This window comes from Amia ocellicauda, chromosome 16 (genome assembly GCF_036373705.1).
Source record: "Amia ocellicauda isolate fAmiCal2 chromosome 16, fAmiCal2.hap1, whole genome shotgun sequence".
Lineage (NCBI taxonomy): Eukaryota > Metazoa > Chordata > Actinopteri > Amiiformes > Amiidae > Amia > Amia ocellicauda.
The window spans coordinates 1,836,088-1,854,877 of record NC_089865.1 but is presented as its reverse complement, the minus strand read 5'-3'; the positions used below and the strand labels follow the sequence as shown (position 1 = coordinate 1,854,877).

At 49.1% G+C, this 18,790-nt stretch overlaps 2 protein-coding genes across 2 annotated transcripts; both read left to right on the top strand.

The window, feature by feature from the left end:
- The first annotated feature begins 2,595 nt into the window (after positions 1–2,595).
- gtf3c3 (general transcription factor IIIC, polypeptide 3) lies at positions 2,596–12,934 on the top strand. The gene is made up of 18 exons (XM_066688476.1): positions 2,596–2,866; positions 4,001–4,118; positions 4,495–4,706; positions 4,874–4,997; positions 5,229–5,420; positions 5,534–5,699; positions 7,587–7,734; positions 7,960–8,098; positions 8,204–8,304; positions 8,529–8,700; positions 8,778–8,980; positions 9,074–9,175; positions 9,287–9,422; positions 9,567–9,792; positions 9,920–10,110; positions 10,202–10,326; positions 10,514–10,666; positions 11,393–12,934. The coding sequence occupies exons 1-18, from the start codon at positions 2,768–2,770 to the stop codon at positions 11,513–11,515; spliced, it is 2,730 nt and encodes a 909-aa protein (XP_066544573.1). The 5' UTR covers positions 2,596–2,767; the 3' UTR covers positions 11,516–12,934.
- Positions 12,935–13,048: 114 nt separating this feature from the next.
- On the top strand, positions 13,049–18,732 carry mob4 (MOB family member 4, phocein). The gene is made up of 8 exons (XM_066688478.1): positions 13,049–13,175; positions 14,194–14,256; positions 14,645–14,745; positions 14,845–14,887; positions 15,185–15,271; positions 15,485–15,564; positions 16,713–16,824; positions 18,136–18,732. The coding sequence occupies exons 1-8, from the start codon at positions 13,116–13,118 to the stop codon at positions 18,265–18,267; spliced, it is 678 nt and encodes a 225-aa protein (XP_066544575.1). The 5' UTR covers positions 13,049–13,115; the 3' UTR covers positions 18,268–18,732.
- The last annotated feature ends 58 nt before the right edge of the window (positions 18,733–18,790 follow it).

The following is an 18,790-nucleotide window of genomic DNA, read 5'->3' as shown; positions in this document are numbered from 1 at the left end:
AATGTGCTTCTTCTTGAGCCACTCCTTTGGCTGTGTGTTTTGGGTCATTGTCATGCTGGAATACCCATCCACGACCCATTTTCATTCTCACCCAAGATTTGACGGTACATGGCCCCGTCCATCATCCCTTTGATGCGGTGCAGGAGTCCTGTCCCCTTAGCAGAAAAACACCCCCAAAGCATAATGTTTCCACCTCCATGTTTGACGGTGGGGATGGTGTTCTTGGGGTCATTCCTCCTCCTCCAAACACGGCGAGTTGAGTTGATGCCAAAGAGCTTGATTTTGGTCTCATCTGCCCACAACACTTTCACCCAGTTCTCCTCTGAATCATTCAGATGTTCATTGGCAAACTTCAGACGGGCCTGTACATGTGCTTTCTTGAGCAGGGGGACCTTGCGGGCGCTGCAGGATTTCAGTCCTTCACGGCGTAGTGTGTTACCAATTGTTTTCCTGGTGACTATGGTCCCAGCTGCCTTGAGATCATTAACAAGATCCTCCCGTGTAGTTCTGGGCTGATTCCTCACCGTTCTCATGATCATTGAAACTCCACGAGGTGAGATCTTGCATGGAGCCCCAGACCGAGGGAGACTGACAGTTATTTTGTGTTTCTTCCATTTGCGAATAATCGCACCAACTGTTGTCACCTTCTCACCAAGCTGCTTGGCGATGGTCTTGTAGCCCATTCCAGCCTTGTGTAGGTCTACAATCTTGTCCCTGACATCCTTGGACAGCTCTTTGGTCTTGGCCATGGTGGAGAGTTTGGAATCTGATTGATTGATTGCTTCTGTGGACAGGTGTCTTTTATACAGGTAACGAGCTGAGATTGGGAGCACTCCCTTTAAGAGAGTCTCAGCTCGTTACCTGTATAAAAGACACCTGGGAGCCAGAAATCTTGCTGATTGATAGGGGATCAAATACTTATTTCCCTCATTAACATGCAAATCAATTTATAACTTTTTTGAAATGCGTTTTTCTGGATTTTTTTGTTGTTATTCTGTCTCTCACTGTTAAAATACACCTACCATTAAAATTATAGACTGATCATTTCTTTGTCAGTGGACAAACGTACAAAATCAGCAGGGGGTACTTCCACATACACTGAGATTTCACATCCATTTACACTGAGATTTGACTTCCTTTTACACTGAAATTTGACTCCGCATACAGTGAGGTCGGTCATCAGTCACATGTCCGTTCAGCTCCACCCATTAGCCACACGAGCCATTTTTAAGATATAGCGGGAGGTGTATTAGCCAGGGTAGGGGTTTATTTCTTTAAAAATCCAGTTTTATCTGACAAATATGTCCCACTAGAATGAGCTCCGTCTGAATAAACAGTTGTCTCCCGCAATGAGTGATAATTACGACAATGTTGCCCGGCTATATAAGTGTATTGGTGCAGTCCAGTACAATATCGTGTTGTTTCTATTGATCCCCCTGTGTCCCTCCCCTGAGCTCTAACTAGGACTTCACATCTTGTCTGCAATGATTAGCTCACAAGCATGTAGGACCTGGATTTACTGTATTTGTTCTTATGCACTTATGTCATTTTGATCTTGTAATTTGTACTATGTTTTGATCTGTAATTGTATACTGTATTGCACTTGTATAATGCTCTTATGTAGTGTAAGTTGCCCTGGATAAGGGCGTCTGCTAATAAATAAATAATAGTAATATATAATAATAATGAAATGTAATCATGTTGCACTAGAACCCCGGGATTTCTGACTAAACACAGCTGTCCGTATGTAGTGTATGCATTTCAGTATAGTGTATGTACCACTGGGTGAATTATGTCCCTAACAGCGCCTCATAATTATTGCGAGTGTTTCTCTTGGGAACGCCCACACCAGTGACGTCGGCGTTCGGTTCCAAAACCAGTGGAAAAGCGGGCCGGTTCACTAAAGATCAGCTGGATCCCAGGCTGAGCACCGGCTCCATGTCGGTGGAAAACCGCTATCAGATCCCCATCCAGACACCCTCAGAACCTGACATTATCACTTACATAAGATTAAAACTGAGCTACAATTCAGCAACTGATGCAAATTATCCAAAAAACGACAATGACAATTATACAGTGCCAGTGATCGACAGCAGGGGATCAGACTTTGGTTCATACTGTCTGTTGGCTACATCATCACGACGACTTTAGTTCCCATATGATCTGTGAATTCACCTGCCTCATTTTAACATTTAAACTCATCACAGATTACAAATAATATTTGTTTCTGATGGAAGTTGAGCCTCATCCTGACTTAACTACTATTTTCACACTTTAACAGACATGACGCCTACAAATTGGCATACAAAATACATTATATGTTAATAATTCAATAATGAAATTTAATATGAATGATATATACAGTATATTACTCATACATAGTAAATCGTCATGAATAAAGTATGTGTTTTATGTGGCATAACCGTCAGAAGAATGCATAAAAAATGTGTTACATAGCCTACATACACAGCACTAAACCTGGACAAGATGGCGTCTCTGTTTACACAACAAAATGACTGTCGCTCTAGTGATTTTAGCTCTGTGGTGTACAGTGACGCACAGTGACGCACAGTGACGCACAGACGCACAGTCTGAGTGAGCAGCGTCCACGTCCACCCGGAACCACTGTGACCGGGACGTGTTTCTGGGGGGTCGTATTTACATGACGACTGGCGCCTCCTGTCAAAGATGCTCCGGTATGTACGTGCTACTGCCGAGGTGCTCGTATCGCAGTAGTAGTGAGTGAGTATCGCTGGCTGTGGGAGTCATGTCGGGCTTCAGTCCGGAGCTCATCGAGTATCTGGAGGGCAACATCACCTTCGAGGAGTTCGAGAAGCGGAGAGAGGAGCGCAAGACCCGGGAGAAGGTGGGCCTGCGGACCGTGTGTGTGTGTGTGTGTGTGTGTGTGTGTGTGTCTGTCTGTCTGTGTGTGTGTGTGTGTGTGTGTGTGTGTGTCTGTCTGTCTGTCTGTCTGTCTGTCTGTCTGTCTGTCTGTCTGTCTGTCTGTCTGTCTGTGTGTGTGTGTGTGTGTGTGTGTGTGTGTCTGTCTGTCTGTGTGTGTGTGTGTGTGTGTGTGTGTGTGTGTCTGTCTGTCTGTGTGTGTGTGTGTGTGTGTGTGTGTGTGTGTGTGTGTGTGTGCGTGCGTGCGTGTGTGTGTGTGTGTGTGTGTGTGTCTGTCTGTGTGTGTCTGTGTGTGTGTGTCTGCGTCTGTGTCTGTGTGTGTGTGCGTGCGTGTGTGTGTGCGTGTGTGTGTGTGTGTTTAAACTGAGAGGGTCTTGCATGTTGTGGTGTGTCTGTGTGTGCGCGTGTGTGTGTGTGTGTCTGCGTCTGTGTCTGTGTGTGTCTGTGTGTGTCTGTGTGTGTGTGTGTCTGTGTCTGCGTCTGTGTGTGTGTGTGTGTCTGCGTCTGCGTCTGTGTCTGTGTGTGTGTGTGTGCGTGTGTGTGTGTGTTTAAACTGAGAGGGTCTTGCATGTTGTGGTGTGTCTGTGTGTGTGTGTGTGTGCGCGCGCGTGTGTGTGTGTGTCTGCGTCTGCATCTGCGTCTGCGTGTGTCTGTGTGTCTGTGTGTCTGTGTGTGTGTGTGTGTGTGTGTGTCTGCGTCTGCGTGCGTCTGTGTGTGTGTGTGTGTGTGTGTGTGTGTGTGTCTGCGTCTGCGTCTGCGTGTGTGTGTGTGTGTGTGTGTGTGTCTGTGTCTGTGTGTGTGTCTGTTTAAACTGAGAGTATGTTGCATGTTGTGTTGTGGTGTGTGTGTGTGTTTAAACTGACTGTCCCCTAGATGCCCCCTGCAGTACTAACACTCGTCTGTCTGTCTGTGTCTGTGTGTGTGTCTGTCTGTGTCTGTCTGTTTAAACTGAGAGTATGTTGCATGTTGTGTTGTGGTGTGTGTGTGTGTTTAAACTGAGAGGGTGTTGCATGTTGTGTTGTGGTGTGTGTGTGTGTTTAAACTGACTGTCCCCTAGATGCCCCCTGCAGTACTAACACTCGTCTGTCTGTCTGTCTAGGAGGAGGAGGAGGAGGAGGAGGAGGGTGGAGCCACAGGGGACGAGGATGCTGGCCCCCCAGACGAGTGTTCGCCCGGCTCATCTCGAGTCCCCCATAGAGCCAACGCTCAGCCAACAGGTCAGACTGACTGCCTGACTGACTGACTGACAGACTCTGACTGTCTATTAATGAACACCAAACGATTGGCCTCCTCTCCTTCGTAAACTTTCTTATGTAACAGGAGCGAGACAGACGCTTACCCGTCTCAGCGGGGCGATGAGTCTTGGGTCTCCGTTGGTGACACTGAGCACAAAGTCACTGAGCTGTGTGTTGTGTGTTCCTGAACTTTTTGCACACGTGGCTGTGAAGACACACACATGGACTCTATTGATTACACAATTTTATACATGTGCCTCAGCTTTATAACATTCACACTGACACCCACCCACTCACCCACTGACAGATTGTGTCTATTTACCCTTCCTGTGTCTCTTTCTCCATCCCTTTCTCTCAGGCTCAGAGGAGGGGGTGAGCCCCTCGGTGCAGCGTGCCTTTGCCTCCATGCTGGGGGAGGGGGAGCAGCAAGAGGAGGAGGAGGAGGAGGATGAAGAGATGGATGGGGAGGAAGAGGGGGATGATGAGGGAGAGCAGGTGGGAGCTCCCTCCGCGGGGGACGTGTTTGCCCTGGAGATGGAGCTGAACCGAGAGAACAAAAAGATGATGAGGGTGAGGGGGTGTAGGAGTCAGGGGAGTCTGTGCGCTCATGTGTCCAGTGTGAGTGTGAGTGTGCTCAGAGACTGATGTGTGTGTGTGTGTCCAGTGTGTGTTTTTGCACCCATGTGTCCAGTGTGTGTGTGTGTTTGTGCACTCATGTGTCCAGTCTGTGTCCTCAGGAGCGGAGGCACCGCAGTAAGCTGCCCCGGGCGCTGCGGGGGCTGATGGGAGAGGCCAATATCCGGTACGCCCGGGGGGAGAAGGAGGATGCCATCACCATGTGCATGGAAATCATCAGACAAGGTGGGGCTGGAGCACAGTACTGCACAATACTGCACCCACTGCAGTGTTTCAGTCAGTGTGTCAGCCAGTCAGTGTTGTCAGTCAGTCAGTCAGACAGCTAGTCAGTGTGCCAGTGTCAGTCAGTCAGGCAGCCAGTGTGTCAGCCAGTCAGTCAGTGTGTCAGCCAGGCAACATTCGCAACATTCAGTCAGTGCATTGATCGCGTCCACCCTGCTCATCGCCCCCCCACAGCCCCGCTGGCGTTTGAGCCTTTCTCCACGTTGGCGATGATCTATGAGGACCAGGGCGACCTGGAGAAGGCCCTGCAGTTTGGGCTGATTGCTGCCCACCTCAACCCCAGTAACCGTGATGACTGGGTCAAGCTGGCAGACATGTCCCTGGAGCAGGACAACATCCGGCAGGCCATCTTCTGCTACTCCAAGGGTGAGGAAAGAGAGGGTGTGCATGCTTTAGTGTGTATGTCTGTGTGTGTGTGTCTCAAAACTCCATTTCTCTCTCTCTCTCTCCCTCTCTCCCTCTCCCTCTCCTCCACGCAGCCATTAAGTACGACACCAGCAACGTGCGCTTCCTGTGGGAGCGCTCCAGCCTGTACGAGCAGGTGGGGGAGCACAAGCTGGCCATGGACGGATACCGGCGCATCCTCAGCCTGCTGCCCCCTACTGACGGGGAGCACTTCATGCAGCTGGCCCGAGACATGGCCAAGTGAGAGCACACACTGTACACACACTACTACACTGCTACACCGACGCTGTACTACACTGCTGCACGCAATGTACAACACTGCCTCTCTCTCTCTCTCTCTCTTAATTCAATTCAGTTCACTTTATGGGCAATGGAACAGTATACTGGTATTGCCAATATATACAGTACTGTGCAAAAGGTTTAGATGGGTGTGAACAAATGCTGCAAAGTAAGAATGCTTTAAAAATTAGACACATTAATAGATTATATTTTTCAATTAACTAAATGCAAAGTGAGTGAACAGAAGAAAAATCTACATCAAATCCGTATATGGTGTGACCACCCTTTGCCTTCAAAACAGCATCAATTCATCTAGGTTCACTTGCACACAGTCAGGGATTTTGTAGGCATATAGTCAGGTGTCTGATTAAACAATTACACCAAACAGGTGCTAATGATCATCAATTCAATATGTAGGTTGAAACACAATCATTAACTGAAACAGAAACAGCTGTGCAGGAGGAATAAAACTGGGTGAGGAACAGCCAGACTCAGTTTACTGTCAAAAGTCACACACCATGGCAAAACAACAAGACACAAGGTAGTTCTACTGCATCAGCAAGGTCTCTCCCAGGCAGACATTTCAAGGCAGACAGGGGTTTCCAGATGTGCTGTCCAAGCTCTTCTGAAGAAGCACAAAGAAACGGGCAACGTTGAGGACCGTAGACGCAGTGGTCAGCCGAGGAAACTCACTGCAGCAGATGAAAGACACATCATGCTTACTTCCCTTCGCAATCAGAAGATGTCCAGCAGTGCCATCAGCTCAGAATTGGCAGAAAACAGTGGGACCCTGGTACACCCATCTACTGTCCGGAGAAGTCTGGTCAGAAGTGGCCTTCATGGAAGACTTGCGGCCAAAAAGCCATACCTCCGACGTGGCAACAAGGCCAAGCGACTCAACTATGCATGAAAACACGGGAACTGGGGTGCAGAGAAATGGCAGCAGCTGCTCTGGACTGATGAGTCAAAATGTGAAATATTTGTTTGTAGCAGAAGGCAGTTTGTTCATCTATTACTTAATGAACTCATTAAGAACTATCTTCAGCGTGAAGAAGAACAAGGAGTCCTGGAAGTGATAGTGTGGCCCCCACAGAGCCCTGATCTCAACATCATCGAGTCTGTCTGGGATTAAATGAAGAGAGAGAAGCAGCTGAGGCTGCCTAAGTGCACAGAAGAACTGTGGTTAGTTCTCCAAGATGTTTGGGCCAACCTACCTACCTGTCCTTCAAAAACTGTGTGCAAGTGAACCTAGAAGAATTGATGCTGTTTTGAAGACAAAGGGTGGTCACGTCAAATATGGGTTTGATTTAGATTTTTCTTCTGTTCACTCACTTTGCATTGTGTTAATTGATAAATATAATCTAATAATGTGTCTAATTTTTAAAGCATTCTTACTTTGCAGCATTTTTTCACACCTGCCTAAAGCTTTTGCACAGTACTGTGTGTATGTGTGTGTATATATATATATATATATATATATATATATATATATATATATATATAATATAATCCCCACCCTCACACAACCCAAATATAAACAAAACAGATCCCCTTCCACCTCTCTGTCTCTCTCTCTCTCAAATGAGCTTTATTGGCATTGTAGTGTTGCCATTTGAGCTTACTACAAATATTCTAACCACAGGAATACTGTAAACAATAACAAAATAAAGCACAATAAAATAAATAAATAAGAGGTGGCAGGCAGGGTCGCGTCCCTCAGGGCGGGGCAGGTGGTCACATATTTAGCAGCTATGGTTGCAGTCTGCGCCTCCACTCCCAGTATGATGGGGATTTTATTGTGGTTTGAGAGGTTAAGTTCTCTCTCTCTCTATCTCTCTCTCACTGCAGGAGTTACTACGAGACGAGTGACCTGCCGTCCGCGATCGGGGTGATGCAGGAGGCGCTGGACAGACACCCCGGGCTGGTCAGCGTGGAGGCAGTCAACATGGCCGCCGAGCTGTACATCGCCAACCGCCAGCACCGCCGCGCCCTGAAGGTCAGGGGTCAGGGGTCAGACAGGGGTGTGTGTGTGTGTGTGTGTGTGTGTCTGTGTGAGCTCATGGGGTGTGAACGAGAGGGGTGGTGTGGTGTTGGTTCTTGTGTCTGTCGGTCGTTGTGTCTCCTGGTTGACATTAGTGTCACCAAAACGCTCGGGAACCGGGCCCTGGGGACAGGAGACACGGTCAAGACCCCTCTCCCTCTGTCTGCCCGTGTCTCTCAGGTGCTGCAGCAGTTCTGTGCGATCACCCTGGAGCGGGACAGTGCCAAGCAGGAGGCGGGCGAGGGGGAGGGAGCGCTGAAGGACGAGGGAGCGGCCGAGGGAGGAGAGGGGAAGGAGGAGGGCGAGGCCGAGGCCAAGGGTGAGTCTATACTGCGCCACCGTGATGCCCTTGACCATACGCCAGTGTAAATACGGGAGCAACTCGCCGCCACACTCTCTCTCCTGCTCTCCCTCTCTCCGCCAGGCGAGGTGCAGGCGGTGCAGATCGCAGAGGAGGTGCCCGTGGACATCCGTGTGAAGCTGATGGTGTGTCTGATCCACCTGCAGATGTTCAAACCCCTGGATGTGAGTCGCCCGTCTCTCTCTCGAATCCAGAGTCAAAACCAGCTTTATTAGCAGGAGACAACGCTGCCAAAGTGTTCGCAGACGCAGACACGGAATGAACATAAGACAATCAAAATATATATATATATAAAAAAAAAAGGGGGTTAAATAGCTCTACGGGTTTTGTAAATGTCCAGTTTCTCTCTCTCTCCCTCCCTCCCTCTCTCTCTCTCTCCCCCTCCCAGGGCCTGCTGACCGGGCTGATGGAGCAGAGCCCAGAGGAGCTGGGAGACCTGTACCTGGACGTGGCCGAGGCGTTCCTGGAGGAGGGCGAGTACGGCTCCGCTCTGCCGCTCCTGAGCGCCCTGGTCTGCTCTGAGAGATACAACCTGCCCGTCGTGTGGCTGCGGCACGCCGGTACGTCCCCACACAGACACCCCGACTCACTGACGCACTCACACTGACACACTGACGCACTGCTCTGTGTCGGACAGAGTGCCTGAAGGCCCTGGGGCACATGGAGGTTGCAGTGGAGAGCTACAGTAAGGTGGTGGCCATGGCGCCCCTGCACCTGGAGGCGCGGCTGTCCCTGTCCACCCTGCAGCAGCAGCTGGGCCGGCCGCAGCGCGCGCTTGACGCCCTGGAGCCCATGCACGACCCTGACACGCTGGCCCAGGATGCTGGCGCCGCGCAGCAGGTACCGAGGGAGGGAGGGAGGGAGGGAGGGAGTGTGTGTGTCACATGTCCCCGGTGTGGTTAACCCCTGTGTGCGCTGGCTGTCTGTGTGCAGGAGCTGAAGCTGCTGCTCCACCGGTCCACTCTGCTGAAATCACAGGGCCGGCCCGATGACTACACCGACACCATGCTCACCATGCTGGCCATGCTGCTGAAGGTGGGCCGTCACTTCCTGTCTCTCCTGGTCACTTCCTGTCTCTCTCACATTCTAACTCATTCACTCTTGATCTCTGAGATGCTCCCTCCCTCCCTCTCTCCGCCCCCCCAGGTGGCAATGAACCGTGCTCAGGTGTGTCTGATCTCCAGCTCGTGCTCCGGGGAGCGTCACCTGCACCTGATCAAGGTGTCCCGGGACAAAATCTCTGACATCGATGACCAGGAGGCGGCATACCTGGATGTCATCGGTACTGAACCCTGACGTGCTGGCACTCTCACCAGCACACTGACACTCTCGCTGACGCACTGATACTCTAGCCGACGCACTGACACTCTCACTGACGCACTGTCACATTTACCAATGCACTGATGTGCTTGACTGCCCCCCACAGGGAAGACGAGTGTGCTGTCCCGGGAGGACTGGTGGCAGCTGCTGCTGGACACGGTGATGGTGCTGTGCCAGCGCATGCGCTTCGCCGAGGCCGAGCTGCTCGTGGACTCGTCCCTTGAGTACTACTCCTTCTACGATGACCGCGCCAAGAGGAAGGAGCTGGAGTACTGTGGCCTGTCCGCCGCCGTGCTCGACCGCAACTACCGCAAGGCCTACAGCTACATCCGGTGAGCACCGCGCGGCTGTGGGCCGGGGTGTCACTGTGTCACTGGCCCAGAGTGGCAGGGTGTCACTGTGTTGTGTTGCAGTCAGCGGCTGTGTTGTGTATCAGTGTGTCAGTGTGTTGTGTTGCAGGCTCATGCTGATGGACAGTGTGGAGCGTGCCCAGCTGTGGAACGTGTTTAACCAGGTGACCCTGCACTCCCAGGACGTGCGGCACCATCGCTTCTGCCTGCGGCTGCTGCTGAAGAACCCGGAGCACCACGCGCTCTGCGTGCTCAACGGACACAACGCCTTCGTCTCCGGCAGCTTCAAACACGCGCTGGGTACCGCAGGGGGACGAGGGGATGGGGACAGAGCTCTGTGTAGGCTTGTTATTGTGCCTGTAATCTCTCTCTCTCCCTCTCTCTCTCTCAGGTCAGTATGTGCAGGCGTTCCGTGCGCACCCCAATGAGCCCCTCTACAGCCTCTGTGTGGGCCTGACCTTCATCCACATGGCCTCTCAAAAATTCGTCCTGAAGAGACACCCCCTCCTTCTGCAGGTCTGTCCGCCTGTCCGTCCACCAGTCTGTCTCTCTGCTCACTGACTGTCTGTCCCTGTCTGTCTGCGTCCCTCTGATTTCCTTTCCATCTGTTAGTCTCCTGCTCTCTATTTCCTGAGACCGGGACACTATCGATTTGTTGTGTCTGAATAATCAATCTCTCTCTCTCTCTGTCTCTCCCGCTCAGGGCTTCTCGTTCCTGAACCGCTACATGGAGCTGCGGGGGCCGTGCCAGGAGAGCTTCTACAACACGGGCCGGGCTCTGCAGCAGATGGGCCTGGCGCACTTCGCGATACACTACTACCAGCAGGCCCTGCAGTGTCCCCCGCCACAGCTGGAGGTACACGGGCACCGCGAGAGACCCACACGCTCACACACACACACACACACACACACACACACACACACACAGACGCTATCAAAGCAACCCTGTGATCGGGAATGCATTGACCCCTCTCCTCTCCTTCTCATGTGTCCAAGATCCTTTAAAGATTTTATGGATGATTGTTTTTAAAAAAAAGATTTTAAAAATGAATCTTAATTGTTTTTAAAGATTTAGTTGTTTTTAAACCACATTGTTTAGGGTTTTGGTATAGTTTTGTTATATTCTTTTGTCAAATACATTGACCGTTTTGGATTAATTTTAAATGCATTGGACCTTTTTTGTTTGTTTTTTATTTTTACCTTTTTAATTGTTTCTTTATTTTGTTCAATGCATTTTCAGTTATTTTCAATGTATTTGACCTTTTTGTTGGTGAGCAGTTTTTGCTTTTATCACGTTTGTTTTGTTGTTTTGGGCACGTTTATTTTGAAGTTAATTGTTTTGTTCCTTGTTAAAATCACAAAGATTTTAAATTTTTTTAAGTGATTTTAAGGATTGATATTTTAAAGATTTTAATCATAAGCATTAAAAAATTTGAATTGTTTTTATTTATGTATAATGAAAAATACTAAATTCAATAAAATAGTATTCTCATGTGTTTACGTTTCCTTTCTCTCATCCCTCCTTTCCTCCCTCCCTCTCTCTCTCTCTCTCTCTCTCCCTCCCTCCCTCCCTCCCTCTCAGGGGATGGAAGACGAACAGGTGGACCTGCGCAGAGAGATCGCCTACAACCTGTCCCTGATCTACCAGAGCAGCGGCAATGCCCCCATGGCGCGCCACGTCCTCTACACCTACTGCACCATCTGACCCCCGACCCCCGACCCCCGACCCCCGTGTGCGGAGCGACAATGCGGTGAACGCAGGGCAGAGCCGGGTGTGGCAGAGCAGGCAGTCCTGGGCAGCTTGTGGACTGCTCTGCATCCCCCCCAGCTCTCTGTTCGAAGGCTGAGGGCCCTGGGGGGTGTACATAGCAGCCTGTTTATTTTTATAGTGAAGAACTTTTATACTTTGTATGAAAAAAATTAAAAGAAATGGACAGAAAAGGTTTTGTCATTATGGAATATACTCTACATACATGAGTGAGTGAGTGAGTGAGTGAGTGAGTGAGTGAGTGAGTGAGTGAGTGCATTACCAGTCATATAGTCAATAGTCACAGCAGAGCACCAAGCACACAAACAATGAACACTAGTGACAAAACAAATTCAGACCCCCCATTCATATTTTATTTCATTTTCCATAAGAATACCAATGTAGTTCATCTGCAAATGTAATCGTTACATATCAAAGAAAATACATCAAAGGTTCAATAATGTCGGGACAGAAACCTCGATTCGACTGGTTTATTCTAGACATACATTCAACTAGATTTAGATTTAATTTAAAAGTGGTTGAATAGTTACAATAATAATATAGAGGTGTATAAAATCGATAGATCAATATTATATTATTATGCTGTCAAAACAACCACTTCTGTTGTGGTGAGGTGCATCATGGGTACTTATGTATTCGAAAACGCATGTATTTTGGAGTTTCCTACGTCATTCATGTACGTCATTCATCGTCATTTCACCGCTAAGAAGTTTTAAAATAATAAGTCAAATTATACATATTTTGCTGATAATATTAAACAGTAAGACTGCGTTTTAATAACAATCATTTATATTAAGAGGCGTTTTAATATATGTAAACAAGCACAAGGGAAATGATGATATATTTGAGAATATTTTGGTACTGAAAAGTGCAGTATATTTGAAATGGACAAACCTCAGTACTGGAAAAAAATGCATTGTTTTGTGTAGCTGCAAATATACATATATTTAATGTAATGTACAGTATGCCATTAAATTAAAGTAGACTACTAAAGGACAGTGTGGAAGTCATGCTAGTATATAAATAGTGTAATTTGGCATTATGCATCCTTTTAGTGATGTAATTAATTTAGTGAGCAAATGAATTAGTTTGGCCAGTAACTACATGTTGAATTAATTATAATTTAAAACCTGCTTAGCTGGTCGGGGACCGGTTTCACAGCTTTTGAGTCCAGGCAATGATGGAAAGATCTCCATTTGATTCTCCTGGAGCACCTACCATTTTAATGACCTTCATTTTAATGAACATGGGGAGCTGGGGATGCTACTGCGGTGGAAATAAATACATTCATAAATAAATGTTGAAATAAATACACAAATGTTGAAATAAATGCATGAATAAATAAATGTCGAAATAGTTAAATGTCCGTGTGTTTATTTATTTGTTTATTTATTTCAACATGCAGCTGTATTTTTATTTTCTCTGTATGTATTTCTAAATCTGCACAGAACAGTATGAACCCTTCCGCCAGCGCCCCCTGGGGGCAGGAAAGCGCCACTGCAGCGGCGCGTCGGCTGCATCCGGGGACCCTGGCGAGATGGTCATGGCGGAGGGTACTGCAGTGCTGCGGAGGAATCGGCCGGGAACCAAGGCGCAGGTGAGCCTCCGAGCCGCCGAGACGGGCCCCGCTGGGCTGGGGGACCGGGGAGGGCCGTGGGGGGCGGGAGGTCGGCTGGGGAAACGGGCAACCGAGGCGGCGCTTGGGCGATGCCGTCCGGGAGGAAGCGGCTGCTGCTGCGGGCAGGAGGGACGGGCCTGCTGCTCTGGGCGCCTCGGACTTTATTTCCAGCGGCGGCCTGTTTCACAGCGAGCAGAGGCCGGCGCCGCGGTGTTGCGTGCCTCGTCCCGGGGGTGGCGGATCTGTATTCACGGCTCCCTGGTCCTGTGGGAGCCGAGGTCTCCCGAGCCGGGCAGACGTCAGTGTCCGTCTGTCCCCCATCAGCACAGCAACACTGTCGTTATGTGTTCAGCAGCTCCCCCGCTCCGCTCTGATCCGTCGGTCCGGGAGGCTGTGTTGTCGCTGCCAGTCCGGCCCGACTCCTGCTCGGGTGCCGGGCTGTGGACCCCGCTGTCCGGCCTGATTGACTCCCAGCCCGCCTGTCCGGCAGCTCGGTGTGGAAGTGCAGTTGGGTGGTGGGTCGCTGGATCGTGACTGGATATCCACACCGTATTTAAATAAGTACATGTATTTATAGACACAAACTATATCCAACTGCCTGTTCTAGCGAGTGTTTCTGTGGAAAGGGTGATTATTCGCAGTGCTGTCCGGGGCTGAGGTGTCGGGAGTGTCCTGTCAGCCCCGGGGGAAATCGCTGCCATGTTGCTTCACAGCGGCGCTGTCACTTCATACTGTTAAAAACACTGTCTATGAACAACATGTATGCACTAATGTTTATTCTCATTGGTTAGTTTAACCTCGTTATTTATTTCATTATTTATGTTGGTTGTAAAGCGCTTTGAGTTGCCTCTGACGTGAAAGGCGCTATATAAGTCAATCAATATATGTGTCCAGAGCTGGAGCTCCACTTTTTAAAGGGTCTGCTTTGACAGTGGGGGGGGCAGTGCTGAATCCCACAGTAATGTGTCCGTGTCTGTCTGTCTGTGTCTGTCTGTAGGATTTCTATAACTGGCCTGATGAGTCGTTTGAGGAGATGGACAGCACCCTGGCTGTACAGCAGGTGAGGAAAGGGAGTGGGGATGAAGGGATGAGGGAGGGGGGTTGTGTTCTCAGGAGATGGATGACGGATGACAGATTGAGCAAGATTGGGAGAGAGAGAATGAGTGAGGCAGAGGGAGGAAGAGACAGACAGACAGACAGTGAGAGGGAGGGAAGGATCACTAAAAGGAGGCACTGGAGGTAGAGAGAGGAGCAGTAGCGGTTCATTGTGCTGGGCACCATGCTGACCATGAACCCTGACCTGTGTGTCTCTCTCTCACTCTATTCTTTCTTCTTCTTCCTCACTTCCCACACTGTTCCCCTCCCTCTGCCTTCCTCCCACTGCCCTTCCCTTCCTCCTTCTCTTCCTGTTTCCCCTGCTTCCACCCTTCTCTTCCTCCCTCCCTCAGTATATCCAGCAGAGTATCCGCTCTGACTGCTCCAACATCGACAAGATCCTGGAGCCGCCAGAGGGGCAGGACGAGGGGGTCTGGAAATACGAGCACCTCAGGTACTGAGCACAGAATACACTCTCACACGCACACACACGCACGCACGCACGCACACCCCTGCCTGTCTGCCGTCTGACCCGAGTGCATCTGTGTTTCAGACAGTTCTGCCTGGAACTGAATGGACTGGCTGTCAAACTGCAGGTACAGCCCACATGCCTGTCCCTCCGTCCGTCTCTTTGTTGTGTTGTTTCCATGTCTGTCCGTCTCCCTGCGTCACTCTGTGTGTGAGCCTGTCTGTCTCTGCGTCTCCGCTCCTCTCTGTCCGTGTCGGTGTGAGTCGGTGCCCTGGACCCCCCCCGGCCTCTGTGTGTCTGTGTGTGTGCTTCTCCGTGTCCACGCGTGCCTCTTTTACTGTGTCCAGTCTAGTGTCCAGTGTGCTGTTGCGTGTGCGTGTCGGTGTGCCAGCCTGTGTGTGTCTGAGCGCCCCTCTCCCCTCAGAGCGAGTGCCACCCCGACACCTGCACCCAGATGACAGCCACCGAGCAGTGGATCTTCCTGTGTGCCGCCCACAAGACACCCAAAGAGGTGAGAGTGCCGCCCGCCTGGCCACCGCTTGCACACATAATAATTACAATAACAGTGTAGATGCTGGTGTGCTCGGTCCTTCACTGCTGCTAGTCTTTGGTTATAGAACTTGTTCAGAGCAAAAGAGAATACAAAAACAACGAAATCAGAACACAGGGCTTCCCAGCGCCGTGTCTCGCCCTCTGACCCCCAAACCCTTTGTTTTTATTTCAGTGTCCAGCCATCGACTACACCCGCCACACGCTGGACGGGGCCGCCTGCCTGCTGAACAGCAACAAGTATTTCCCCAGCAGGTGAGCCCCTCGCTGCCCACTGTCCACTCCCGACTGTCCACTGTCTCTGTCCACTCTGACGCTACACTGGCACTAATACCCAGTTTCCACTAGCCACGTACAGTGTAACTACAGTAATGGCGGCCGTTCTCCATGCCAGAGATGCGCTGGAAACTTCTGCAAAGAAGGAATATGTGTGTTTACATTGGGAAAACGATTCATCTGGAGCAGTTATTCATGTACCATGGAAAAGTGCCACACAGGATTAATTGCTTTGCACAGAAAGACATTTAAGAGTGTTTGAAAATATCGCAAAAATCCTGCCGTCCCCCTGTTTACACTTAAAACTATTAAAATGTTTAAAACGGAGGCTGATTTTTATGTGATCAATCGCATGAAGAATCGTATATTTTAATTATATTTGTAAACCCTCATTGCCGGTAGCTATATGTTAATGGTAATCCAAATATAGACACTTTACCGACTGCAGAAATACAAACCCCAACCTTACAAAACTTGGCGATTAATACAACTGATCCATTCATTACCGTGTCAAACGTGTTTTTTAAAGGAATCCCATTCACAATAAAAGCTGATGCCCAGCGATGTCATTGATGTGATTTTTATTTTGCACATTGATAAAGCTGCAGGTTTACAGAGAAAACATGCTAACACTGAATTTGTGGGAAAACTGTTCCAGTAAGTTATGGATCCCAGTGTTGTAGCCGTATTTATATACACATGTATGAGTTTTGCTTAAGAAACTGTCTGTGACTCATACTGTATAATTCATGATATAGATATGTAGTGGCTACACGGGACAGATTTAAACCCAGCGCCCTGTATTTAATAACGCAACGCAGCTCATTCTCCCACAGATATACAATAAGGGAGAATATCTAGGATACTTAAATTAAGCTATATTGTCCATGTTAATCGGATCATGATACAGGGAGACGTAACATGGTTATTTACAATGTGCTGGTAAACAAAATAAACCAGATCAAATTGTAAGTGATGTAATTTGTTTTATATAGTTTCAATGTGTCCCAGTTTGTACTTTTGAATATCTGGTATAACTTATAGTATAAGTTTATTGCACTTTAATGTTAGCGGTATCTCTCCCTGTCCCTGTGTGTCCCCATCTCTCCCCGTCCCTGTGTGTGCAGGGTGAGCATTAAGGAGTCCTCGGTGGCGAAGCTGGGCTCCGTGTGTCGCCGCATCTACCGGATATTCTCCCACGCATACTTCCACCACCGCCAGATCTTTGACAAGTACGAGGTGAGACAGAGGGGCCGTCGGAGAGCAAGGGGGACGCCGGGAGAGAGGGGTTGAGAGAGCGAGGGAGGGAGACAGAAAGAGAGGTCGACTACATCAGTGCAGAGGGGAATGGACACACAGCGGGGAGCGCCTCTCTGTACTGCACACCGGTGACTCCCACAGACACAGCCACGACAGCGTGGGCAGCAAGAGCGGGAGGCAGGGCCCGGGTCTCTGTAGAGGGCGGGGTCTGTACATTGTCCATGGCAGGACCAGGGGGGACTCTCTGGGGAGACTCACTACAGCTCAGCCCGTAACAGATATGGACCCTGACAATATAAATTCTTTCATAGTGAAGCGACAGACGCCCCTTTCTGACCACAATCAAACAGTCCTCTGTTTAACACGATCAACACACAAACAAGAACCACAACCCCCAACAAACTCATTAAACTCAAACCCTCGTCCACGTGGACAGAGGCTAGCACAGAGGAATTCAAGAAACAACTGAGCAGCCAGACCCTGAAGACATGCTGAACTATTTTCAGTCCACAGAATATGAGTAATAAAATGGCAATACACCTGGCAGTAAAACAAATAAATTACATTTTCGAAATATTAACCTATAGAACGAAGCTTAAACCTCAAAAAACTAAAATAGAGATTCCAACAAACGAGTCAGAAGGCGGTTTGATGAGCAGTGCGCAGCCGGCAGAGTGGTGCTGGTGCTGTGTCCCCTGCTGACCCCCTCCAGGAGAGGGCAGTGAAGTTCTGGTCCTGCTGTCCTGCTCGAAATACACAGACATGCGAGAAGAACACACCCCCACATTTCTGACCCATATCAGAGCATCCACACTCTTCCAGACACTGAAAAGGTCCCCATCCTTCTGGGAGAGAAGATAATTATGGTAAAGCAGCCAAACATGTGTCTGCCTCAAACAGCCGGAGGGACAGTGAGTGGACAGGGTGTGGACAGATTTTTCTCATAAATATTACGATAATTTACTGATATATATTACTTTTATGTATTGAAATGTCATACTGTTTTCAGTGATTTTCTTATTTATTCATTTAATTATTTTAATATTTAATCTATATTTTTAGTTTTACTTTATTTTCTATAAATGTATATGTTCCTGTTTATATGTATCAATTACATAACAAGCTTTGGCAATACATGTATACAAATGCTTGCATTGAATTGAGAGACACACGCACAGATGCACACACTCACACGCCAGCCTGGTGTGCAGATGGGCGCTGTGGGGGTCGCTCCACGGCCCATCTCTCTCCGTCGTTCTCTCCACCTCCCTCATTACTTCTCTCCCCCAGAACGAGACGTTCCTGTGCCATCGCTTCACGCGGTTCGTGATGAAGTACAACCTGATGTCCAAGGACAACCTGATCGTGCCCATCCTGGAGGAAGAGGTGCAGAGCGCAGCCTCGGGGGAGAGCGAGGCCTGAGGCCGGGCGGCTCACGCACACGTGTCCGTACATACATACATACATGCATGCGTGGAGACTGACGCACACTCACACGTTCTGGCACAAACACACACGGGTCTACATACATGTACACAAGCACACTATCCGCATCGCAACCAGTCCATCCTGACACACACACACGCACACGCACACACGCACACACTCTCGGTCCGATGCTGACACACTGACAAACACAGAAAGGCGCACAACTACACACACGCACACACACGCAGCCTGTATATAGCCCGATCTTCCTGTCCTGAGTGTTGCTTCTCGGGGGCGGGGGGCGCTGCTCTCTCGCTGCCTGGCTGTTGGGTCAGATTTCTGTTTTTTTTCTTTGTTTTTGTTTTTTATTGGACTAAAGTTTGTTATTATAATTGTTATTTTAACTATAATTTTCATTATCATGATCTCTGTTAATAAACATGAAATATTTACCCAGAACTGCCTCCCCGGTGCCCAGCTGTGCACAGCATTCATCCTGAGTGCCACACACACCCAC

Coding starts and splice junctions, on each gene's coding strand:
- gtf3c3 (XM_066688476.1), top strand. CDS start 2,768: ATGTCGGGCTTCAGTCCGGAGCTCATCGAGTATCTGGAGGGCAACATC. Junction 5,700..7,586: donor CTGGCCCGAGACATGGCCAA/GTGAGAGCACAC, acceptor CTCTCACTGCAG/GAGTTACTACGAGACGAGTG. Junction 9,176..9,286: donor TGCTGGCCATGCTGCTGAAG/GTGGGCCGTCAC, acceptor CCGCCCCCCCAG/GTGGCAATGAACCGTGCTCA.
- mob4 (XM_066688478.1), top strand. CDS start 13,116: ATGGTCATGGCGGAGGGTACTGCAGTGCTGCGGAGGAATCGGCCGGGA. Junction 13,176..14,193: donor GGCCGGGAACCAAGGCGCAG/GTGAGCCTCCGA, acceptor GTCTGTCTGTAG/GATTTCTATAACTGGCCTGA. Junction 14,888..15,184: donor GACTGGCTGTCAAACTGCAG/GTACAGCCCACA, acceptor CTCTCCCCTCAG/AGCGAGTGCCACCCCGACAC.